At 41.5% G+C, this 26,029-nt stretch overlaps 1 protein-coding gene across 1 annotated transcript in view; it reads left to right on the top strand.

The window, feature by feature from the left end:
• Window positions 1-542: 542 nt before the first annotated feature.
• Window positions 543-26,029, top strand: part of DPYSL3 (dihydropyrimidinase like 3) — a 118,015-nt gene continuing 92,528 nt past the window's right edge. Inside the window, exon 1 of the mRNA XM_055557401.1 lies at window positions 543-1,266. Coding sequence (XP_055413376.1) covers window positions 886-1,266 — 381 coding nt within the window. The 5' untranslated portion in view covers window positions 543-885. The remainder of the gene's footprint in view (window positions 1,267-26,029) is intronic.

The raw sequence follows: 26,029 nt of genomic DNA, 5'->3' as shown, positions 1-26,029 counted from the left end.
GGACTTCCCTGGTGGTCCAGGGGTTAAGACTTCCCCTTCCAATGTAGGCGGTGCAGTTGGATCCCTGGTTGGGGAGCAGTCCACATCAAAGAAAAATTAAAAGAATAAATTGAAGTGTGTGAGTCTGTTACAGGTTTCTTGTGATTGTCAATAGGATGACGTGTCTGTAGAGCTCTGTAAGCCAGTAATTCAGGAGTTAATTATGTGAGGGTGCAGGTTTGTGAGGCAGATTCTAGAACCGGGAGCAATTGTGAGACAATTCTAAGATTAGGATGAGACAGAGTCTGGGATTATGGGTAAACAAAGTCTGAGATTGTGAGTCTGGTAAATCTGAGTTTGTGTGTGTGTGTGTTGCTGTAAATCAGGAAGAACTTAGAGTTTATATCAACCCACCTGAGCCAACAAAGTTTCCGTACCTGAGTGGGGCAGAGGCTTGTGTTTGGGAGGCCAACTTGGGAGTGAGTGTGGGTAAAACAGGGTTTGTGCTCACATGAGAGTGAGGCGAGCTCTTGAGTGTCAACCTGGGGGTTGTTGGGCGAGCTGGAACCGTGCCTGTGTGTGTGCGCGCGCGCCAAGTTGGATTTCTCCTTTGGATGGGCGGCGGGGACGCGTGATCGCAGGAGGCCACGTTAGGGTCCCGGCGCGCAGGAGGTGCGGCCGGCTGGGCGGGCGAGCGGAACACGCCGCCGCTCCGGCCCAAGCGCTGCGCTCGCTGGCTCGGGGCTCGCAGGGGACTGGCAGGAACCGGAGCAGCACTGCCGCCTCTGGCGCGAAGGCTCAGGCGCCTCCTCCCGCCCCAGTCACTGTGGTTCGGCGCACGCTGCCGGCTGCTGCCCTTTCCGCCTTTGGGGAAGAGAACCCACGGGCCGCTGTCGCGATCCAACCATGGCCTCGGGCCGCAGAGGCTGGGACAGCTCCCATGAAGACGATCTGCCCGTGTACCTGGCCAGGCCGGGCACCACCGACCAGGTCCCGCGGCAGAAGTACGGAGGCATGTTCTGCAACGTGGAGGGCGCCTTCGAGAGCAAGACGCTGGATTTCGATGCCCTGAGCGTGGGGCAGCGCGGCGCGAAGACTCCCCGGAGCAGCCAGGGCAGCGTCCGAGGCTCGGGAAGCCGACCTGGCGCCGAGGGGGATACCCCGCACCGGGGCCAAGGCCGGGAGGAGAGCCGGGAGCCCGCGCCCGCGTCGCCCGCGCCCGCTGGGGTGGAGATCCGGAGCGCCACCGGCAAGGAGGTTTTGCAAAACCTCGGCCCCAAGGACAAGGTAAGGCGGCCCGGGTTTCCTCTCCGCCTGTCCTCGCTCCCTTTCCAGCCCCGGGGCGCCTTGGCCCGGACACAACTTTCTCTCGTTCACTTTGTGGGGGGGATGGAGGACTAGGGGGAGGAAAAGGGCACCCTCCGCCGAGTGCATCGAATCCTTCCAGCCCAAATCTGAATTATTCACGCGCGTCCCCACTGTAGCATCTTTGTGCGCGCGGGACACGGGGTGCGTGGGTCCCCTCCCCTCCCTGCCGCATCCCCGGGCCATCGGTTCTGAGTGGGTGTGTCAGCCCGGCCAGTGCAGGAAGGCTGAGTGACTTCTAGCCCTTCTCTCGGTCTGAGTACCCACCCGCACAATTGTCTTCTTGATCTCCCTTCTGACTCTAGATTAAATCTCAACCCAGGTCACCAGGGCAGAGGGCAAACTGGTCCCGGGAAAACGGGGTCATCTCCATAGTACCCGGATGAAAGTACAGGCTGGGCGGTTTCCCCTCTCACTCTTCCAACATCAGCTCTGCTCCTGAAACTTTTCAGTGTGGAGCCACCAGACTAAACACCCGAAACCCCTTGCTTCTCTTCTGCCCTAGGTCGACATTTCACATCTGTGTTTGTTAAGTGTATATTTGTGTAGGTAGCTTGGCGCGAGGCTGGGGAGCCAGGAGGCTGGGGAGCCAGCTGTCTGGGGAAGAGTGGTATTGTATTTTTGAAAATAGGCAAGAGTATTAAGGGCGCATATTAAACTAGTACAGCTGCAAGTTCCCTACTGCTCTGCCATGTGCCAAAGCCAGTTTTTTCTGTGTGTAATTTTCAGAAACTCATGTCACACTGAGCTTAAGATATGGCACTTAAGATGTAGCACTGAAACTCAGCTTGCCCTCATTTATTTCATAAAAAATCAGGACCATAGTTCAGAAAACTCAGGGCCTGGGCGGGAGGGATTGGAGTATTCAGGAGTTCAAACTAACCCTTTTGAGTTGGGGAACAATAGTAATCAGATACCTCACCCTTGTCTAGATAATGGCTGCAAAATCCAGCCTGCATATATTATATTGGACTAATACGGTTATGAATCATAACCTGAAATGGAAATGTTTGCCTCAGAGCAATTAAAGTTAATGCTAACCCAAGTTTTAGATGTTTTTCCATTAAAATGCAGTGAGCCAGTGAAAGGAGAGAACTCTGTGCTGCTTGATTTTTGGAAGTTTAAAAAAAAATAAACTAAGTTTTAAGAATTGATAACAGGAAAGAAAGTACCAAAATGAGTATGGTTTTAAGGTGCCTTTGGGGAACATCACTGTGTCTTGGAATCACTCATTTAGTTTGTGATTTTCACATCATCCTTAGAATGTGGGATTCCTCTAGGTCCCACTTAAATACCCTTTTAGGAAAAGCTTCTGATCTTTTGGGAAGGGTTTGGCTGATTTTGAAACTGAAGAATGGCCCTAGGGAAAGATTATTGCCTCTTTTCAGATCTGACTTTGATAAGTATTGAAATGTCCCCTTCCTGATTCGAAGGGATGGGAGAGGTGATGGAAAAGGTCGGTAACAATTGCTGTGAGTCAGTGCCATTCCCTTTGCTGGAACACCCCTGATGTAAGCCACATAATATGCCTGCTTTGCAGGATTTAAGAATGGTAACTAGAGAAAGGGAAAATGTTCCTCTTTTAAACCCAACATGTCTTTCTTTTTCTTTCTTTTTGCAAACCCTGTACTTTTGGCTCTTAATTGAAAAATAATAATACAACCAGGATTTGTAGTGCTACATGCTTATTTCTAAGTTCGGGCTTGCTGTCAGCTTTATCCAGACCATGTTATTATCTCTAATTTAGTTGAATCACACTGATCGAAGAGACATCAGAGGTTATCTACTTCTGAACTTATTTCCTCCAGGATGAAGATAGGGTGTTTGGATTTATCTTTGTGGCTGAAATGCCTGGCACATTGGAGGTGCTGGATAAAAGTTTGATAAAACCCTCATAATGAAGCCATCTCTTTCGCTATGTAGGTACAAAATCATCATCTGGTCTCTGTTTAAATACTGCCGTTTTCAGGGAGCTCACTTCTTCACATGAAGCAATTTTGGAGGATTTTACATTAAAAAAAAAAGTCCAAGTCTACCTACCTTAGTTTCTACAAACTATTCTTGGTTCTGGGAATATATGAATAACAATGTTTCCTTATGGCGAGATATTTTAATGAGTTTAAGCATGTAGGCTTGTGTATCTGTCAGAAAAGCTGAGATAATGTCGCAGTAACAAACAGTCCTCAAATCCCAGTGGCTTAATAGAACAATAATGGTTTGGTTTTTGCTCCTGCTGCTTGTCTATCATGGATCTTCAGGACAGCTGTTAATCATTGCCCTTCAGACACCTAGACTGATGGAGGTTCCATGTCCTCACATCCAAGGTAGGAAAAGCATGTGGTAAATTGCTCATAGGCTCTTAAACTCCCACACTAAAGTCATGTATATGACTTATGGCCATATTTCCTGGACCAGAGCAAATCATCAGTTCATGTTCAGCCTCAAAAAAATTGAGAAAGTTAACAGTCTTACTAGGATTCTGTACAATGGAGATTAGAAATATTTGGGAAATAGCTTTAATCTCTCTCCCAGATCTGGGGGTGGATTAGTGGGATGAAAACTGGCTCAACCATTATAAATTATGTGGCCACAGATGTGTAACGTATTCTGCGGGCATCAGTTTTCCTCTTTTGCAAAATGCAGATAACAGTGACTGCTTTGCATATGGTACTCAATACATGTTAATTATTATTACCCTTTGCTTTTACTGCCTTTTATACGTTTTAGGGCAATTAATCACATTCTCCCTAAAATTCTCCTTTTTAGCCTTATTATTCCTAGTTTCTTTAGCTCTGCCTTCTATGAGCCTCTCACCACTTGAATTTCCTTTTCAGATTATATTATTAATATACTTCATAAATATTCTTTCAAAAATATAATGCCCAGAACTGAACACAGTGTTCTACATGGGATATGGCCATGCCCAAGTGCATTAGGCTAGTTACTTTCCCTGATTTATATACAACTTATGATTCTATAGTAAAGATTACACATAATAATCCAGTAATCCATGTCCTGCTATTGGCTCCATAGTAAATTCTATGTCATTCAAGCCTTCAGAAACTTTTCCACATGAGCTAGGATGTAGTTTTTCAGTTGCTAAGTCATATCCAACTCTTTGTGACCCCATGGACTACAGCATTCCAGGCTCCTCTGTCCTACTGTCTCCTGGAGTTTGCTCAGATACATGTCATTGAGTCAGTGATTCTATCTATCCATCTCATCCTCTGTCAGCCCCTGCTCCTTTTGCCTTCAATCTTTCCCAGCATGAAGGTCTTTTCCAATGAGTCAACTCTTTGCATCAGGTGACCAGTCTATTGGAGCTTCAGCTTCAGCATCAGTCCTTCCAATGAATACTTAGGGTTCATTTCCCTTAGGATTGATTGGTTTGATCTTGAAGTCCAGGGTACTCTCAAGAGTCTTCTCCAGCCCACAGTTTGAAAGCATCATCTCTTTGGAGCTCAGGCTTCTTTATTGGCCAACTCTCACATCCGTACATGATTACTGGAAAACCCATAGCTTTGACTATATGAACCTTTGTCAGCAAAGTGATATCTCTTCTTTTGAACAATGCAATCTAGGTTTGTCATAGCTTTCCTTCCAAGGGGTAAGTGTCCTTTAATTTCATGGCTGCAGTCACTGTTCACAGTGATTTTGGAGCCCAAGAAAAGAAAATTTGTCATTGCTTCCACTTTTCTCCCTTCTATTTGCCATGAAGTGATGGGACTGGATGCCATGATCTTAGTTTTTTGAATGTTGAGTTTCAAGCCATTTTTTCCACTGTCCTCTTTCACCCTCATCAAGAGGCTCTTTAGTTCCTCTATATTTTCTGCCATTAGAGTAGTAGTATTTGCATATCTGAAGTAAGAGGCTCTTTAGTTCCTCTATATTTTCTGCCATTAGAGTAGTAGTATTTGCATATCTGAAGTTGTTGATATTTCTCCCCACAATCTTGATTCCAGCTTGTGATTCATCCAGCCAGGCATCTGTCGTGATGTACTCTGCCTAGAAGTTAAATAAGCAGGGTGTCAATGTACAGCTTTGTTGTACTATTTTCCCAATTTTGAATCAGTCCATTGTTCTATGTACATTCCTAACTGTTGCTTCTTAAAGCCAGGATATCTGCATACTATGTTGCTACAGTTGAACTTAAAACCAAAAGGAAAGAAAAACCCTTTAACTGTAGGATTTTAACTTTTTCCCCTTCTATAATATTCATAACCATTTTAGCTTATTTTTCTACTATCAGGATAATTTTAAAGCTTAGTTCTATAATAAAATATCCCTTGTTCCAGATTTGGACTGTCTATAGATTTGATAATATCTCTTTTTGAACATCTTCTACGTGCCTGACATAGATAGTGGGAAGATCTGCCCTTGCCCTAAATTATGGTTACATGTCAAGAACAGACAGACATACACACACACACACACACACACCCCACACACAGATCTTCCCACTACATGCACCTTAAAACCCACCTACATCTCCCTGCCAGCCCATTATTCAGTATGCTTGGAGCTCAATTGCTCAATTTTGAGAACAGTCTTTGCTACAAAATCCTTATTCTTGCAAGTTAATTCTGCAGCTATCAAAAGAGTTTTTTAAAAAATATCATGATAAAATTAAAATATGCTTTATCTCTAGCATATGTAGTTATTAATTCCCACCTGAAGGAAATCAGTTTGGTGAATAAATGAATACCTTATGAAAGGATTAAATAACAAAAGTGTTTTTCCAGAATCAAAATGTAAAAAATGTCACTGAATTATCCTCCAAATGCCAAGTTCCAGGTTTGAGATATCCCTGGGTGTTTCTCTTGCGGTTCTGGACCTATTTGTAAACATTTTGTTAAATTGCATGTTTACATTTTTCTCATGCTAGGCATTCATATTGCCAAAATTCTCCACACAACTTTTTGTTTATAATTTCTGACAGTATAAAAAAGGCAATTCTAAGTGAAAAGAAAATATTTTTTCACCATTTGTCAAGATGGTTTCCACATATGCAGAATTTTCTCTAGCAGTGAAGAAATTACTAAAGGGAGGAGAATTATGATATATGGTCTGCCAAGACCAAATGATTCTGCAAAGACTGTCATCTGTAAAAACAAAGCAATGACTTTATGATTACATAGGTCTATTGATAACTCCCTTTTGGGAACTGGGGGTCCTTTCTAGTTCCCAGCTTCTCACATGGGCCACTTTTGTGCAAAATGTTTCCTTATGAATTCAGCAGGGCTTTTGGTTCTAGGAGGAGAGAATTTTGAAACTAATGAGATGTGCTTCTTACCTTTTACCATTTGCTTTTTTTTTTTTTTTTTTTAAATCCTGGGAGATGGTTTTCAAAATGATTCAGAGAAATTGAAGTCTTTGTCCTTACCCTCCACAAAGGAAGACAGCTGGCAACAGAATTCTAGGTCTCTAGTCATCAGCATCCATACTCTGTAATGTAAAGGCATTTGCTGCTCTGACAAACTGAAGTATGCACTCAGGCTGGGGGGAAAAGCTCTTACCTGGCCCTCAGGCCGCACTTGAATTTGAAAGTATATTTACTTAGCCAAACCTGGAAGTGTTTGAAACCATTCAAAACTTTAGTTTAGTTTGACAGTAGGCGTTTGAGGAACATAAAAACTGCGCCTTCTAAGTAATGCTGTGATTGGCAGAGTTCCCTCAAAGTAATGGTCCCTGGAGACAGGGTTTTGCTGACGATGCTTGTTAGTAATGTTTTAGAAGACCAGAGGACTGTCTGATGCTTTTCTGTTAGTGATTTCTATATCTGATTCTGTCTATGATTAGTTTCCACTGAGCATTATTCCTGCAAATAATGTTCCTGTGAGACAGCGGGTAAAGCTCCCTAGGAAGAGGAAATCTGACTGAGAAGAGTGCCATCCTTGAGTGCAAGTTCAGCCCTCCTTTTGCAGGACGAGGAAGAAGGTCCATTTGGGTGTGTAAGGACATTTTAAAAATTAAACTTTTAGGAAAATGTTAAAATTTATCTCATATGATATTCAAAAAACAGTTTAATTCCATCAAAATTGTGAAATGAGGCAGAAAAAAAGACAACTGGGGGTAAAGCATTACCTTCCTTTAACTATTAGTTTTCTTCAGCTATACAGTTTGGGTAAGTTGTTAAACTTGCTTCCCAGGTGGCTCAGACGGTAAAGTATCTGCTTGCAATGCAGGAGACCTGGGTTTGAGTCCTGGGTCAGGAAGATCCGCTGGAGAACGGTATGGTAACCCACTCCAGTATTCTTGCCTGGAGAATCCCATGGACAGAGGAGTCTGGTGGGCTACCGTCCATGTGGTCACAAAGAGTCGGACATGACTGAGCGACTAACAGTTAGGCAAGTTACCTCACTTTTCTGAGTTTTAGTTTCGTCCTTTCTAAAATAAAGGGGCCAGACCAGATGGTCTATAACCTTCTCTGATTGTGTACCTTTATGCAGAAAATTTTAGAGCATGCTCTCTTTCTGTATGTATATATTATATATACATATATGTGTACACAGATGTGCATATATATAAATTACATATATATAATGTATATAAATATATTAATATCTTATGGCATTATTAAATGTAAAACTACATATATATGTTATTGTTGTTGTTTAGTCACTAAGTCGTGTCCAACTCTTTTGTGACCCCATGGATTGTAGCCCACCAGGCTTCTCTGTCCATGGGATTTGCCAGGCAAGAATACTGGAGTGGGTTGCCATTCCCTTCTTGAGAGGATCTTCCCGACCCAGGGACTGAACTCGTGTCTCCTGCTTGGCAGGCCATGCATATATGTAAGTTACCTATACAAATAATTTATTAATATCTTATGACATTATTAAATACAAAGAAAAAGTACAAACTGAAAAGGAAATGTTTTCAAGATACAAGTGCATCCTGATATTTTTTCTTATACTCTGGTGGCTTGTCTTGCCCCCCCAGTTGGGTGAATGCCTGTAAGTCTGTGATCTTTGGAACAATGCTGTAGCAGTCAGTGGTTCTAATACTATAGTCATTAGTGAATTCATTGTCAGCCTGAGTTCTTCAGGGACACATCCTCTTTTACGGACTAGTAACTGGAGAAAAGTTCACAGCCCTTAAAGGTTTGTGATGAGGCTGCAAGCCAGGTGCTAGTTAGTGCTCAGTGTACTTTATTATGTGTGGGGTTGGGCCAGTGGGATATGGATAACAAGGGTCACCATAAATATAATGAGAAGTCCCCAGATCTCCCTTTATGCACTAATTTTCTGTTTTCTCATTGATTCCAAAACATTTACTAAGCACTAGTTATGTAGGTGCACAATCAAAAACTAGTATTGGAGGGTCAAAGATGAATGAAATAGATAAACATTAGGAAAACATAAACTGCCTTTCATCATAATCTCCCAGAAAAAACTGCCGTTAACAGGAGTGTACTTTCTCCATTTCAAAATACAAGTGGGAACATGCAGCAGTCTCTGTTTTTAAGCAATTTTTTTTAAACCACTTTTTGAAGCATTTATTAAACTTTATTTCTGAGAGTAAGTTTAGGTTCATAGCATAATTGGGTGGAAAGTACAGAGATTTCCCATATTTTTCATGCATAACCTTCTCCATTCTTGCATAACCACCTCCATTACCAGCATCAGAGTTTGTTGCAATTGAGAATCTATTGACACATTCTCATTACTTGAAGTCCATGGTTTACATTAGGGTTCACTCTTGGTGCTGTACATCCTCTGGATTTTGACAAATGTATAATGACATGTATCCATCATTATTGTATCATACAGAGTATTTTCACTACCCTAAAAATCCTTCGTGCTGTGTATATTCATCCCTCTCTTTCCTCTAAGCCCTGGCAACTACATTAAAAAAAAAACTGTTTCTATAGTTTTGCCTTTTCCAGAACGTCATACAGTTGAAATCATATAATATCCAACATTTTTGGGTTGTTTTATTTTATCCGTAATACGGATTTAAATTTCCTCCACGTCTTTTCATTTTAGCACTGAATATTCCATTGTCTAGATTTACTACAGTTTACTTATCCATTCACTTACCAAAGGACATCTTGGTTGTGTCCAAGTTTTGGCAGTTAGGATTAAAACTGTTGTAAACTTTCCAGCTTTTTGTGTGGACATAAATTTTTAATTTGCTTGAGTAAGTTGAGTGTGATTGTTGGATTGTATGATAAGAATATGTTCTGTTTTGTTAAAAAAAAAATCTCTAAATTGTCTCATAAAGTTTTGTATTCCCACCAGCAATGAATGAGAATCCACACCCTTGTCAGCATTTGGTATTATCACTATTTTGGGTTTTAGCCATTCTAATAGGTATGTGGGGCTTCCCTAGTAGCTCAGATGGTAAAGTGTCTGCCTGCAATGCAGGAGACCTGGGTTCAATCCCTGGGTCAGGAAGATCCCCTGGAGAAGGAAATGGCATGTAGTAATATCTCATTGTTGCCTTAGCTACAACTATGTTGCAGCTCCCTAATGATATAACATGCTGAACATGTGCGTATATGCTTACTTGTCATCTGTATATTTTCTTCTTGTAGGTGTCTGTTCAGGTCTTTTGTCCATTTTTAAATTGGGTTGTTCATTTTATTATTGTTTTAAACATTCTTTTATATTTTGTACAAGGGTCCGTTATCATTTGTGTATCTTGCAAGTATTTTCTCCCAGTCTGTGGCTTGTCTTCTGATTCTTTTGTCATTTTGTTGTGTGGAGCAGAAGTTTTAAATTTTTAACCAAGTTCACCTTATTCGTTATTTCTTTTGTGAATCGTACCTCTGTTGTATCTAAAAAGTCATTGCCATACCCAAAGTCATTTAGATTTTCTTCTGTCTTCTAGGGATTTAGAGTTTTGCATTTTACATTTAGGTTTGTGATCCGTTTTGAACTAAATTTTGTAAAGGGTGTAAGATCTGTGTCTAGATTCATTTTTCTCTTGTGGATGTCCAGTTGTTCCAGCACCATTTGTAGAAAGACTGTCTTTGTTCCATTGTATTCCCTGCACTCCTTTGTCCAAGATCAGTTCAGTTCAGTTCAGTCGCTCAGTCACGTCCGACTCTTTGCAACCCCATGAATCACAGCATGCCAGGCTTCCCTGTCCATCACCAACTCCTGGAGTTCACCCAAACTCATGTCCATCCAGTTGGTGATGCCATCCAGCCATCTCATCCTCTGTCGTCCCCTTCTTCTCCTGCCCCCAATCCCTTCCAGCATCAGAGTCTTTTCCAATGAGTCAACTCTTTGCATGAGGTGGCCAAAGTACTGGAGTTTCAGCTTCAGCATCATTCCTTCCAATGAACACCCAGGACTGATCTCCTTTAGAATGGACTGGTTGGATCTCCTTGCAGTCTAAGGGACTCTCAAGAGTCTTCTCCAACACCACAGTTCAAAAGCATCAATTCTTCAGTGCTCAGCTTTCTTCACAGTCCGACTTTCACATCCATGCATGACCACTGGAAAAACCATAGCCTTGACTAGATGGACCTTTGTTGGGAAAGTAATATCTCTGCTTTTCAATATGCTGTCTAGGTTGGTCATAACTTTCCTTCCAAGATCAGTTGACTATATTTATATGGATCTATTTCTTGGCAATACCACACTGTCTTGATTACTGTAGCTTTATAGTAAGTATAGAAGTTGAATAATATTGGTTCCTTAGTTTCTTATCATCAAATATTCAGATTGTCCATTTCTTCTTGTGTGAGTTTTAGTGGATTGTGTCTTTCAAGGAATGAGTCCATTTCATCTGGGTTATCAAGTTTATGGGCATAGAGTTTTTCATAATACTCCTTTATTATCTTTTTAATGTATATGGAATTTATGATGATATCCTGCTGTTTTTTCAGATATATGTGATTTATACATATAATTTATGTCTTCTCTTTTTTCTTTAACTATCCTGCCTAGATACTTATCAATTTTATTGATTTTTTTGAAAAATCAAGCTTTTGGTTTTAATGTTCTCTGTTGTTTTTTTTTGTTTTCAATTGAATGGATTTGTTCTGATTTTTACTTTCTTTTCTTCTGCTTAATTTGGATCTAATTTGTCTTTCTTTTCTAGTTTCCTAAGATGAAAACTTAGACTTGATTTTAGACCTTTATGCCTTTCCAATATATGCATTCAGTGTTATACATTTTCCTCTAAGCATTGCTGTAATTTCATTCCATGGATTTTGGTATGTTGTGGTTTCACTTTTATTTTCTCAAAATATTTTAAAATTTCTTCTAAGATTTCTTCTTTGCCGCGTGTGTTACTTAGAAGGGCACTGTTTAATCTCCAAGTATTTGGGGGATATTCTGGCTATCTTTCTCTTATTGATTTGTAGTTTAATTCTACTGTGGTCTGAGAATAAATATTTTGTGATTTCTATTCTCTTAAATTTAGTTAAAAGTATGTTTTATAGCCCAGAATACGGTATATCTTGGTGAATGTTTTGTGTGAGCTTGAGGAGAATGTAAAGCCTGTTGTATTTGGATGAAATAGTGTGTAGATATCAGTTATATCTAGTTAATTGATAGTTCTGTTACATTCAACTACGTCTTTATTGCTTTTCTGCCTACAGGATTTGTCCATTTTCAATGAGGGGGAGGGTATTAAAATCTCTAAGTGTCATAGTGGATTTATCTTTTTCTATTTGAAGTTCTATCAGATTTTGCCTCACATACTCTAATGCTCTGTTTTTAAGTACATATACATTTAGAATTGTTATACCTTCCTGGAGAATTAATCCCTTTATCATCAAATAATACCCTTCTTTATACCTGATGACTCTGTTTCTGATGTTCATTCAAACTCTTCAAACTGTGGAGTGTGTTTTGTTTTTTTTTGCTTTTAGTATGGTTTGTTATTTTTTGTTGAAAGCTAGACATATGTACTAGGTAAAAGAAACTCTAGTAAATAGACCTTCACTAATGTGGTGGTAAGATGTGGGTGGAGGGGAAGCATTCTGCAGTGCTATGATTAGGTCTCAGTCTTTTGATGAGCCTGTACCTCTGAAATCTGAACGTTAGCAACTTCACAATCCTTCCCTGTCACCCATTAGGTGGGACAGGATGGCTGGAGGGGACTGGAGTTGTGTACTTTCATTCTCCCACATGGAAGGCTAGAGGTTGTTAGTATTGGATATTCCCTCCCCAGCATCAAGTAGATTAGGCTCTGATCAAACTCCAGCAAGTTAGGCTCTGGTGAAGTAGTTTCTTCTGAAGGCAGGCCTTATTCGGAATAGAATGCTCTGGTGTATATAAAAATACTCCTCTCCCAGCAAGAAGCCACAGGGCTTTTTCTCTAATATTTGCTCTGAGGATGAGATAGAACTGTTGGAGGCAACAGTCACAGAACGTTTAGTGTTCTCTGGTAACTGGATAACTGGGTCCCCTGGCATTTTTAACTCTCCAAGTTGACCATGCTGTGCCTCCAGCAATTCATCAATCCCAGTTCAGCTCTTCTTACCTCAGCAGTGTTTCCTCTGGGAGTTTTTGCTCCTGACTTTCTGCTCAGGTGAGATGTGATTCTGCATTCACCCCTCTGTTTCCTCCAATCTGAGAGGCAGTGGTTTTCTCTGTGTCCTTACCTTTCTGCTGGATCTAAGAACTGGTAAATTTTTTCAGCTTTTTACTTGTTAGGATGAAGTGGCAACTTCTTAGCTCCTTACATGCTGGATCTGAAATCCTAAACTATTTTTTTTTTAAATCTAAGTTATTATGGTACCTTTACAGAGCATCAAAGATTTTTCCAAAATATAACTTACAATAGCAATATAGTACTCTGCTGTGAGACATCATGTATTTAATCACTTATTCCTTCTAACTGGACCATTTAAATAGATGTTTTTGTTTTCAATTTTGACTTCATTTTACTTTCCCTTTTTTCCCTGTTGTAAATAAGGAAGTGGTAGACCTCCTTCTAGCTAAATCTTGTTGTATACCCATTTCATTACCATTTGTCTGTGGGAATTTCCTATAAATGGACACTTGTGGTATGGTCATTTTCATGCTGCAGGATTACTGAGCATGGGGTGGTTGCTTCCAGTGTGGAACTTCATGGGCAAGATTCTACAGTGTATAAAGCCAGGAAAGTGTTTTGTGTAAATTCTGTAAGAAAGACAGATACAGTCTAGGCCAAACTGCTCAATAGCCGATGAGATTAAGGGAACACAAAGCCAAGTAAATGCGGACAAAGTAAAAGACATGAGAAGAAGATTTTAAGTCTTAGCTGGAGATAAAAACCAATGAAGAAAGAAATTTTTAAAGGGCGATCTACCAAAATTCTCCTTGGTAGAGAATTTTTCTCTACCAAAGTAGTTCCTACCCTAATCTATAGTAATTTTACTTTTCCTTGAGTTTAGAGTACAAATATGAGCTTCAAGGTATAGTCTAATGAAAAGATCATTTATGGAATACTAATTGATGCAAGATGCTGCTGTTTCTAAGCCTCACAATAACTCTACAAAATAGATACCAACAGCTCCATAGTCTGGAAGAGAAACTGAATCTCAGAGAGATGATTTGACTTCCTGTAGTCAAAAAAACTAGAAATGAACAAGTTAGAATTTAAGCTCTTAGGTGATCCAATTGCTTTTTATATACCACTTTGCTGTTCCCTTAATATATGTTGGCAGTTAAGAGTTAGTACTGAATAGGGCCCAGCACCTAGAACTGGCTTGGTTAAGAGGGTTATCCAAAATAGACTGTCTACTGGTGAGACCTGTGGGAGAGTAAGAGGACTGTACTCCTAGAATCAAAAGAGTCTGGTCGAGTCCAAAAGGTGAACTCAGTGGCTAAAGCTGAAAATATTGGAAGTGAGGTGGCCCTACAAAGAGACCAGGAGATAGAGCCAGGGAAGGAATGAGTAAACAGGGACTCAGATAGTTATCATGAAATGCTACAAATGCCTAATAGTTATTTTTTTTTAATTTATTTTTTGAACTATAGTTTATTTATAATTTCCATTAACTTCTGCTATATAGCAAAATGATTCAGTTATACATATAAATGAAGTGAAGTGAAGTGAAGTCGCTCAGTCATGTCCGACTCTTTGCGACCCCATGGACTGTAGCCTACCAGACTCCTCTGTCCATGAAATTTTCCATGCAAGAATACTGGAGTGGGTTGCCATTTCCTTCTCCAATACATATATACTCTTTTTAATATTATTTTCCATTGGATATTTAATGCAGTTCCCTGAGCTATATAATAGGACCTTGTTGTTTATCTGTTTTATATGTAATATTGTAGTTTGCATTTGCAAATCCCAAACTCCAAATCCATGCCTCCCCCACCCCATCTCCCCCTTGGCAAGCACAAGTCTGCTCTTTATGTCCACGTGTCTGCTTCTGTTTCCTAGGTAAGTTCATTTGTGTCATATTTTAGATTCCACTGTAAGTGATATCATATGGTATTTGTCTTTCTGACTTACTTCACTTAGTATGAAAATCTCTTAAGTCCATCCATGTTGCTGCAAATGGCATTATGTCATTTTTTTTGATGGCATATACTGGCAATAGTGAGTAGTATTTCATTGTATATATGTACCACATTTTATTTATCCTTTCATCTGTTGATGGACATTTTAAGTTGTTTCCATGTCTTGGCTGTGGTGAATAGTGCTGCTCTGAACATAAGACTGCATGCATCTTTTTGAAATACATTTTTGTCTGGGTATACGTCCAGGACTCGGAGTATTGGGTCATACAGCAACATTATTTTTTTGTTTTTTGAAGAACCTCTATACTGTTTTCCACAGTGGCTGCACCAATTTACATTCCTACCAAAAACGTAGGAGGGTTCCTTTTTCTCCATACCTTCTCCAGCATTTGTTATTTATAGACATTTTTAATGATGGCCATTCTGACTGGTGTGAGATGGTACCTCATTGTAGTTTTGATTTGCATTTCTCTGATAATTAACAACGTTGAGCATCTTTTCATGTGTCTGTTGGCCATCTGGAAGTCTTCTTGGAGAAATATCCATTTAGGTATAATGCCCATTTTTTTATTGGATTTCGTTGAGTTGTGTGAGCGGGTTGTATATTTTGGAAATTAAGTGCTTGTCAGTCACATCTTTTGCAAATATTTTCTCCCAGTCCATAAGTTGTCTTTTCATTTTGTTTATGATTTCCTTGCTAAGTTTGGTCACATTTGTTTGCTTTTGCTTTTGTCTTATAATTATTTTCACTGGGTGCTGTGGCTTGCTGGTTGCTTGACCTGGTTTAAAGTTGCTTGCTAAGGGCAGATAAAGGATGGTGGCAGAGACGAAGCTCAGATCCAGGTCTGCAGACTCCAGAGCCCATGCAGCACTATTAATGACTGTCTCTTTTGAGAGCAGAATCACTTGGTTTATTTCTAAGAAGCTGGACTATATCCATACAGAAAAGCTGCAGTCCTTACATGGAATTGGATGTGGGCGATGGAGGAGCTGTTTTCCTCTGACTATATCCTGTCACTTAGATAGAAATAAATAAAGTCAGTGAGGTGGAAAGTTGTGTGATAAATGGATACTGAGAATGAAAAAAATACTGTTGGTGAATGGTGGTATCTCACACAATTGGTAGGCAGGGTAAACCTCTCCAGAGGTGTAGTGTTCTCCTACACACCACCAAGGGAGAGTCAGGAAGCCGGTGAGATTACAAGTGGGGTGCAGGGAGTGGGAAATAGGTGGAAGTGATTTGAAATGAAGACAAATCTGGCAATTCTTGTTTTCAGCTAAGTGTCTGAAAATAAAAGGATGAGGTATCACTGAATTGTCTATAATAAGAGTTTGTAAACTTTATCTGTAAAGGTCCAGGTATTAATAGTAAATATTTTAGGCCTTTCAGGCTATAAGGTATCTGTCCTAGCTACTAAACTCTATACAGCAAAGCCATCCATAGACAGCGTGTAAATGAATGGATGTGGCTGTGTACCAATAAATCCTTAGTTGCAGAGTCAGGTGGTATGCTGGATTAGACCCAAGAGCAATAGTTTGTCAATCCCTGATCTTGAGTACAATAAAAGGGACATAGGGGTGTGTGTGTGTGTGTGTGTGTGTGTGTGCTGGAATGGCAGAATGAGTAATGGCAGTTTGTCAATATGAAAAGATTTAGAAATTTGAAAGAAGTATAGGAACTATGCAAGATAATCTAAAAGGCTCAAAAACACCTGTCCACCTTTCAAGATGTCTGAGATTGAGGGAGGATATTAAAAATAAATGTGTATCAGACCATAAAGAGGAAAACAGTGCGAGCAATTTTAAAGAACATTTTGTTTACTTATCTACTTATTTCTGGCCGCACTGGGCCTTCATGGTTGTCTGCAGACTTTCTCTAGCTGTGGTGCTCCAGCTTCTCTTTGTGGTGGTTTTTCTTGTTGTAGAGCACAGACTGTAGCCATGCTGGCTTTAGCAGTTGTAGTGTGTGGGCTTAGCTGCCCCATGGCATGTGTGGACTTAGTTCCTGGGTCAGGGATTGAACCTGCATTGGCAGGTGGATTCTTAACTGCTGGGCCACCAGGGAAGTCCCAATGCAAGCTATGTTAGAGAATGAAATATGAAAGGGAAGCAAGGCTTTGTAAAGAACAGACAAGAAAAAGAGGAGCGGGGGGTGGCGGTAAAGAGGATGACCTGGAAATGAGTGTGAGGAAGAAAGAAAGGAAGTCTGAGTGATTAGGAGGAGGAGGAGGTCAAGCTTTGCTGGGGTGCTCAAAATAGGAGAGGTGCGAGGCAGCAAACAGCCTGGAGCTGCAGAGCTGAGCGGGGCTGGTGGGAAAGACTTCTTGGCAATTGTGAACAGAACTCAGCAGTACTAAGTGAACAGGGAGGAGGCTGGACTCACTCACTCTTTTGTAAAATTTTCTTCTGCCTACTTGAACCAGTTCAAAAAGAACCACCCTCCTACTCTTAAGACATGTCAACAGATTGAAAATAAGGAGCTTTGGGAGTGGACATAGTGGCTCATCCAACAGTGTCTTTAGGAATTTTCAGGGAAAGTGTCCTTGGGTGAGTGTTTATTACCTCTTGGAAGATGTGTGCTCACCGTTCAGGAAACCTGACTTCGGGGTCAGCCGCAGCCGATTACGCAGGAGGCCTGCTGGTAGAGTCAGTGGTTTTCCACTCACTCCTTCCTTCATTGATTCTCTCATCCATCTGTGCGTCCAACAGATATTTACTGAGAGTCCACCATAAGCCTCTTCCAGATCACCAGCAGTCAGGGATCTGTCAGGCACTTGAAGGGACTGTGTGGAAGAGGTGATGGCAACTTCAAAAATGAGTGTTCTGAAGCAGGGAGCAGGTCAGAGGAGGGGAGGGCAGGAAATGGATATTAGCGAAAAGAGTTTTCCATCGCTAGACAAATTCATCCAACTAGACTGTGGAATCTCAGAGCTAGAAGAAGTTTCAAAGATCATTTTGTCTCTTTCACTTTAGAAACAGGAAAATTGAGACCTCAAGAGGGGAATAAGGATAAAAAAATAAAATTTAATGAGTGCTTATATGCCAGGCACCATTTTTTTTAAACAGTGGTAAAATATGACATAAAATGTATCATTTTTAAACATTTTAAGTATATTTCAGTCATAGTAAGTACATTTACAAGGTTGTACAGTTATTGCCACTCTCTACTTCCAGAGCTTTTCCATCACCCCAAAAGGAAACTCTCCACCCATTAATTAGTCACTCCCCATTCCCCGCTCCCTCCAGCCCTTCAGTTCAGTTCAGTTCAGTTCAGTTACTCGGTCGTGTCCGACTCTTTGCAACCCCATGAATCGCAGCACACCAGGCCTCCCTGTCCATCACCAACTCCCAGAGTTCACTCAAACTCACGTCCATCAAGTTGGTGATGCCATCCAGCCATCTCATCCTCTGTCGTCCCCTTCTCCTCCTGCCCCCAATCCCTCCCAGCATCAGAGTCTTTTCCAATGAGTCAACTCTTCACATGAGGTGGCCAAAGTACTGGAGTTTCAGCTTTAGCATCATTCCTTCCAAAGAACACCCAGGGCTGATCTCCTTCAGAATGGACTCGTTGGAACTCCTTGCAATCCAAGGGACTCTCAAGAGTCTTCTCCAACACCACAGCTCAAAAGCATCAATTCTTTGGCGCTCAGCTTTCTTCACAGTCCAACTCTCACATCCATACATGACCACAGGAAAAACCATAGCCTTGACTAGACGAACCTTTGTTGGCAAAGTAATGTCTCTGCTCTTCAATATGCTGTCTAGGTTGGTCATAACTTTTCTTCCAAGGAGTAAGCGTCTTTTAATTGATTGCCCTTGGCAATCACTAATAGGCTTTCTGTCTCTATAGATTTATCTGTAATGGGCATTGCATATAAATGGAATCGTACAATATGAGGCCCTTTTGTGCCTGGCTTCTTTCACTTAGCATAATGTTTTCAGGGTTCATCCATGTTGTAGCACCCATCAGTACTTCATACCTTTTTTATTTTACTTTTTTCCAACTCTGATGTTCAGAGTGGTCTTTTTCTACCTTCTCCCTCTTGCCTTTACTCTGTAATACTTAAAAATCTAGTAGCTGCATATTTTTAAAAGTAACACTCAATGTGTGAACTTTACAAACGAACCACCCCACTTTCTTCCTTTCTGTGGCAGGATAACGTTCCATTTTCAGTTCAGCTCAGTCTCTCAGTCATGTCCGACTCTTTGCGAACCCATGGACTACAGCACGCCAGGCCTCCCTGTCCATCACCAACTCCTGAAGTTTACTCAGACTCATGTCCATTTAGTCAGTGATGCTATCCAACCATCTCATCCTGTATCGTCCCCTTCTCCTCCCACCTTCAATCTTTCCCAGCATCAGGGTCTTTTCAAATGAGTCAGTTCATCGCATCAGGTGGCCAGAGTATTGGAGTTTCAGCTTCAGCATCAGTCCTTCCAATGAATATTCAGGACTGATTTTGTTTAGGATGGACTGGTTGGATCTCCTTGCAGTCCAGGGGACTCTCAAGAGTCTTCTCCAACACCACAGTTCAAAAGCATCAATTCTTTGGCACTCAGCTTTCTTTATAGTCCAACTCTCACGTCCATACACGACTACTGGAAAAACCATAGCTTTGATTAGACGGACCTTTGTTGGCAAATCCATTTATCATGTGTTTTTTTCCATCTACCTGTTGATGAACATTTGGGATGTTACTTCTTTTTTGGCTGTTGTGAATGGTGCTGTGCCAGGCACTTTTAAAAGAATTTTACATTTCTTAAGTCTGTTTACAAAAACCCTGGAGAGTATTACACAGATTTTATAAATGAGAAAAGAGAGATTAGGTCGCATGTTCAAGTCACACACTTAGAAGAACGGGGTTGATAGGGTGGAGCCAAGACCCAAATTTCCTATTTCCCTAGGTAGTGCTCTTTCCACTCTGCCCGCTAGCTCAGCTCTGTGAGGGCACGACCTGCCACTTGCTCCTGACTGCTCTTCCTTAATTCCTCCACAGTCACATGTGCTCATTGTATTTGCTGTAAACCAGGTGAACTGAACCTCTCTAATGAGTAACATATAGGAAGCAAAGGAAGAGACGGGGCTTCCCTGGTGGCTCAGTGGTAAAGAATCCGCCTGCCAGTGCAAGAGATGCAGGTTCGATTCCTGGGTTGGCAGTGTCCCCTGGAGGAGGATATGGCAACCCACTCCAGTATTCTTTTTTTTTTTTCACTCCAGTATTCTTGCCAGAAGATTCCCATGGACTGAGAAGCCTGGTGGGCTACAGCCCATGGGGTCACAAAAGAGTTGGATATAACTTAGCAACTAAACAACAACAACAAAGGAATGACTAGAGATTATTTATAGGAAGTTACTTTTTATTTTAACATTAAATGTATAGAACATCTGATTCAATAGCAGGATACTGTAAATTATTTATGGCCTATTCATAGGACAAAATACTATGGAGCCATTAAGAACAATGCTATGGAAGCACAGTGGGTGAGAAAGTGTTCCTGGGTTAGTTAGGCCCACCGCCCTCTAAAGGAAGCCACCATCAACAACTCAAGTAGGAAAACACGTTTACAGAGGTTCAATAATCTGCATGAGTGAAGACAGCTTGCAAGGCCAGCATTCTGTCTATATCCCCAAACCCACACTGTCAGCCACAATAAAAAAATTAAACAGAAATTTAACAAAATCTTAGCAGTGAGATAACTTGTGTTTTCTTCTATTTCTTCAGAACATTTTTCACATTTTTTTTTTTATCTTTTGGCTACACCACACAGATCTCAGCTCCCTAACCAGGGATCAAGCCCATGCTCCCTGTGGTAGAAACAGAGTCTTAACCACTAGACAGCCAGAGAAGTCCCAAGAACATTTTTCACATTTTTTTTTTTTACAGTGAACTTGCATTGCTTTTGAAATTGAGTAAAAGCATTGCATTTTCTCTCACAAAGAGAAGAATCCTGCTTAAATGAACTTCAAAATGTAGTTGAAAAAAAAAGTAAATCTCTCATGGGGGAAAATATGGGCCACAAGGAAAGTAACGAACAGTGCTGGCAAGAAACCCTCTGTGGAGGTCTGGTTGTAGGGTTGCTTTATCATCTCAACATTTGGGAACTATTAATGGGTGCTGACCACTCCTTTTCCTTAAATAAGCATTTTTATTTCCCAGTTCCTTGCAAAGCTCTTCTGATGATTTGAGAGAGTAGTTAACAAACCACACCAAATCAGATGCAGTTGTAGCCTGGCAGAAATTGGACATATTCAGTTATTTAAGTTACATGCTTCAGTTCTCTAACCTATCTAAAATTTTACCTTGCTCTCACCTCTTTTTTTTTTTTTTAAGAATTTTTTTCTTAATGATGAAAACTTTGAAGATCTACTGTCTTAGTAATTTTCAAGCATACAGTATAGCATTATTAGCTGTAGTTACCATGCTATATATTACATCCCATGACTTACTTATTTTATAACTAGAAGTTTGTACCTTTTGACCCCCTTCACCCAGTTTGCCTTCCCCTGCCTGTGGCAACAACCACATGTATCTATGAGGTTTTTTGTTTTTGTTTGTTTTGGTTTTTTTTTGAGTCCACATATAAGTGAGACTCTCATTTCTGGTTGTTGCCAGTGAGCACTGGCTTGGGGCCTGATTTTTATCTTCTCTGTGTCATCCCCACCAAGGGTCTAAGAAATAACCCTTCTTCACATTATTAGTATAAGAACAATACTAGTTTGTTATTGTTTCTTACTGTGGGTAGGAACCACATTACGAAAAACAAGTCATTGTCGCTAAGGACTTAGGTTGTTGATATTTAATTCCAGATTTCCCCTTTCAAGTCCTGTCTCCTCATTCAATCAGCGGTGATGTGGCTCCACAATAGCTGTAATATTGTCATAATTTCCATAGAAACCGTCGGTAAAGCTGCAAACACAGGATTACACCCTCGCTGCAGGCTGAGGCAGGAAGGCCAGATGGGCTCTGAAGGGGAAAAGGCCCTCAGTGAGACATAAATCACTCAGTGCGGGGGGGGGGGGGGGGGGTTGGGGGGTGGAGTGGTGAGGGGATGGGGGCGGGGTGGGGAGGAGGTGGGAGTGGGGAGGGGATCGGGTGGGGAGGGGGAGGAAACCACTTCAGGAGAAAACCTGTATTGGTGCAATCTTTGCCACAGGGTGAAATTCCCAAATGAAGTGGCCAGCCGTGCAGGCTCCTGTCCAAGGCCAGTGTCTGGGCTTGGTTATTTGTTTGGACCCAGATGCTAAGGAAGCTGGAGACAGATTTCTTCCTGTGTGGGCTGCTGAATTCCTTGGTCTTCAGCCACAGACAGACAGACAGACATCAGTTCCTGGTCAGCTCCTGTGTATATGAAGATAGGGACAGAAGTCATCCCTATGTTCCAAGCTGGACTGTTCACATGAATATCTCTTTGGACCTTCACAGCATCTCTGAGGGGAGGATATTATTATTGTTTCTATTTTTCAGGTGAGGTAACTGGGTTACTCTCACTCCCTCTCCTTCAGATCTCAGCTTCATCTTGAGTGTTTCCAGGACCTTTTTCTGAGCCCTCAAAGCCAGATGAGGTGTACCTGTGTACTCACCAGTGTACCTCTATTGGATACTTATCATTCTTGTATTAGAAATTCTTATTTACCTCTTTCCACTAGCCTGGAACCCACTGAGGGCAATGCCTTTGCACAGCAGTTAACTCATAGTTACATATTTTTGAATGAATGAATAAGAACTGGTAACTTAATCAAAATTTATCTTTTTCACAGTTGTATTCTTGGCAGTTAACACAATTACTGGTATATAATAAGTGAAAGTCGCTCAATTGTGCCTGACTCTGTCCATGGAATTCTCTAGCCCAGAATACTGGAATGGGTAGCCTTTCCCTTCTCCGGGGGATCTTCCCAACCCAGGAATTGAACCCAGGTCTCCCACATTGCAGGCGGATTCTTTACCAGCTGAGCCACAAGGGAAGCCTGGTATATAATAAACCCTCATTAAATACTTACGTGAAATAGTGAATAAATGAACATCAGCTAATTCATCACACAGTGTCTCAGGGAGTCATGCCAGGCTATGCCAACTTTTGCACTGTTTCATGAGCTAGTAGGAGAGGTCATTTTCATGTTTGGCCAGGCAACTCGGAGTGCATGACTTCTTGGTAATGGATCCAGGGGATCTTCTCAATCCAGGGACCGAACCCGGGTCTCCTACACTGGAGGCAGATTTGGCCAAATCACTTGGCCTTTGTGGGCCTTAGTTTTTCTGTTTTTAAATAAAATTTTAGTTGAGTTAAATCTGAGATTTTCTCAGAGTGTAACTCTTCTTAAAAAAAAAGTCACAAGCAATCTTATCATCACCCTGGTAAAAGTGGAGCTGCTTGGATAGAGGCTCCTCCAACTTTCCTTTCATGCGTCTCACCTCCACTCTTGATATCCTCTGAGAAAGCTCAGTGGACACTAGGTCTCTGGTAAACACAGCTGGGGACCCACAAGAATAGCTTGTATTTAGAGCCCGTCTGCTTCTAAAGTTCAAGAATTCTAGAAATATGGGCTCTGAGCCCCACAGAAACTGTATGTAGCCAGTCCTAGGCTGATGGTATGTGCCACCTGTCTTTACCAATAGGTTTTGTGCTGGTGAGGACTGGATGTGGGATTTGGGGGGTCTTGATTCTGATTTTTGCACCCATAACCACCACTTCCCCAAAGGGTATTATCATTGAGCAAGTTATTTCATGTCTCTGAGCCATTTTCCTCAACTATAGATTGGAACAAATATTCCATCATGATTGGGTTTTATGAGACACAGAGTGATAACTACCACTCACTGTGTAATTACTAAATAAATACTTAGTATATTTTGTTGGGAGCAGCTATATCACTGCATGTTCGTGCTGGCTCTGCCCCAAAGGCAAGGCTCTGAACACTCTCGGATCATTTCTCATGGCTATGTTTTCAAGGAGCAAGCTTGAGAGATGAGGTAACGTTTCCCCCAGACAAAGAGTTGTCTTACTTCAGCTTCCTATAAAAGTAGCGAATCCCCCAAACACAGAATTCCCCCATAACACAACCCACTGTGTGTATAGGCATCCACAATGGGCTCTTGGTATCATCCCTGTGAGACTTGAGGTGTAAGCTCTCCATGAAAACTGATGTAAAACTGTCTAATGCTATTGTCATGAGTAATAACACCCTTTGTCTTTGACCCAGGAATCTCCTGTCTTCTACCAACATGCAGGAAATAGTAACAAATTAGCTTATTAGGCTGTAAGCAGGATAAAATCTCAGACTCTACACATTGCTTGGCACACATTAATGTCATACATATATATGACATTAATTAAATATCATAATAGCCACGGGCGGTAGGTAGTTCGAGTAACCATATTTCACAGATAACAAAAGTTAGTTTCAGAACAAAGTTCAGAAACTTTCCAGAGATCATGCAGCTATCATATGGCAGAACCAAGATATTAAACTAATATCTATCCTACTCCAAAAGTTATACCTTTGATTATATTTTCTTCCTAAAGCATATGAAGTAATGGCTAGGAAACCCCTTGCAAACTCTAAAGCATTATGCACACATGTTATTGTTATTAATGAAAATCTAATTATGATATGAGCTCTAGGAAATTGACTCATGTCAACACATTTGTATTGATTGTCTGCTATGGCCCTAGCTCCCCACGGCAGACAGAGCTGCCTATTTAAACTTCTTTGGAGAACCTGGGCTGTGTAATCTTCGTGCTACTGGCTATGTGACGTTGGACAGATAGTTGACATCTTTGTATCAGTCCAGACTCAGTTACAGAAATAGATACCATAATCGGTACTTTGGAGAGAAGGAATTTAATCCAGAGAACTAAGGATATACATGTTGGAAGCTGCCAGAATAAAAAGGAACATGGCAGTTACTTCAGAGATAACTAGAGGAAATACCAGCCATCCAAGGTGGAGGGAACAAAGAGATGGGGCTGCCAGAATTGGCATGGGGTGGGGGTGGTGTGCTCAGAGGGGCTGCCCTGCAAGATTGGCTCTCAGAGTTCTGAGGAGAGAGCTCCATGTGGCTGCTCCCGCTGCCCTTGAGTGAAGTGAGTGAAGTCGCTCAGTCGTGTCCAACTCTTTGCAACCCCATGGACTGTAGCCTACCAGGCTCCTCAGTCCATGGGATTTTCCAGGCCAGAATTCTGGAGTGGGTTGCCATTTCTTAGGGGCTGCCCTCCAAGATTGGCTCTCAGAGTTCTGAGGAGAGAGCTCCACCTGGCTGCTCCCGCTGCCCTTGAGAGGGTGTGGCAAAACAGACTACTGTATATAAAATAGACAAGGACCTACTGCCTAGCACAGGGAACTCTATTCAGTATCTAGTAATAACTTATAATGGAAAAGAATCTGAAAAAAAGTATGTATAATGGAATCACTTTGCTGTACGCCTGAACTGTGAGTCAACTGTACTTCAGTAAAACACCTAAATGAACAAACACTGGGAGTGGGAGAGTGGAGACAGGCTGGAGGCTGGAGATGACTGCAGCTGCAGGAGCAGGGGAGCACGGAAGAAGCTCTGTTTCCCTTTCTTCGGCTTTCTCTTCTCCATTGTCTGCCTTCTACTTGCTGAATAGGAAAGCAGCTGGTTAAGGGTCCCAGGTGATATAGCTTGCAGGCTTCCGGCTGCATAGGGATTAGCGAGCATGCAAGGTGGAAGGATGGACGTGGGGCTGAGAAGTGGTAGACATGTAACAGACACAGTTGCTTCCCCTCGTGCCCTGCCTGTAAAATGGGGATAATATCTATCTCATTATATTCTTTTGGAGGATTAAATGAAATAATCCGTTGCTTGAGACTGATTGAAAGTGCCCAGTAAATGTAAGCAATTATTACTCTTATGTTAAGCTTGCTTTCTGAATAATCTGCCACCCTTGTCTGAGTTGGGGAGGAGGGGGGAGCTTGGGTGTTATGCTTGCTTCAGGAATTATCAGGCCAGCTGGGAAGCTGGTTTTGCTAAGCCCCATGTGGAGAACAGGCTTCAGAACACAGCACTCACCCTTGAGAGTCAAGATGGGAACCCTCTCTCCAGAGATCTTTAATTATCTGGTTGTCGGGATGGTGTTGGTAGATGAAATGCCTGTCTGAGATGGACTCTGTGGTTGCTCTGATGTGGGATTCTCAGTTTACTTCATTTGTCATCCTGCTTCCTCTCTTTCCCAACATAAAGGCCCCCTAGCCTTTCACTTCCCTCTCTTGCAATTCTCTCTTCACAGAAGATAAAATGTCCTTGGCA

This window comes from Bubalus kerabau, chromosome 1 (genome assembly GCF_029407905.1).
Source record: "Bubalus kerabau isolate K-KA32 ecotype Philippines breed swamp buffalo chromosome 1, PCC_UOA_SB_1v2, whole genome shotgun sequence".
In the NCBI taxonomy this organism is placed as follows: domain Eukaryota; kingdom Metazoa; phylum Chordata; class Mammalia; order Artiodactyla; family Bovidae; genus Bubalus; species Bubalus kerabau.
The sequence above is the reverse complement of the archived record's forward strand: the minus strand, read 5'-3'. Positions and strand labels throughout refer to the sequence as shown.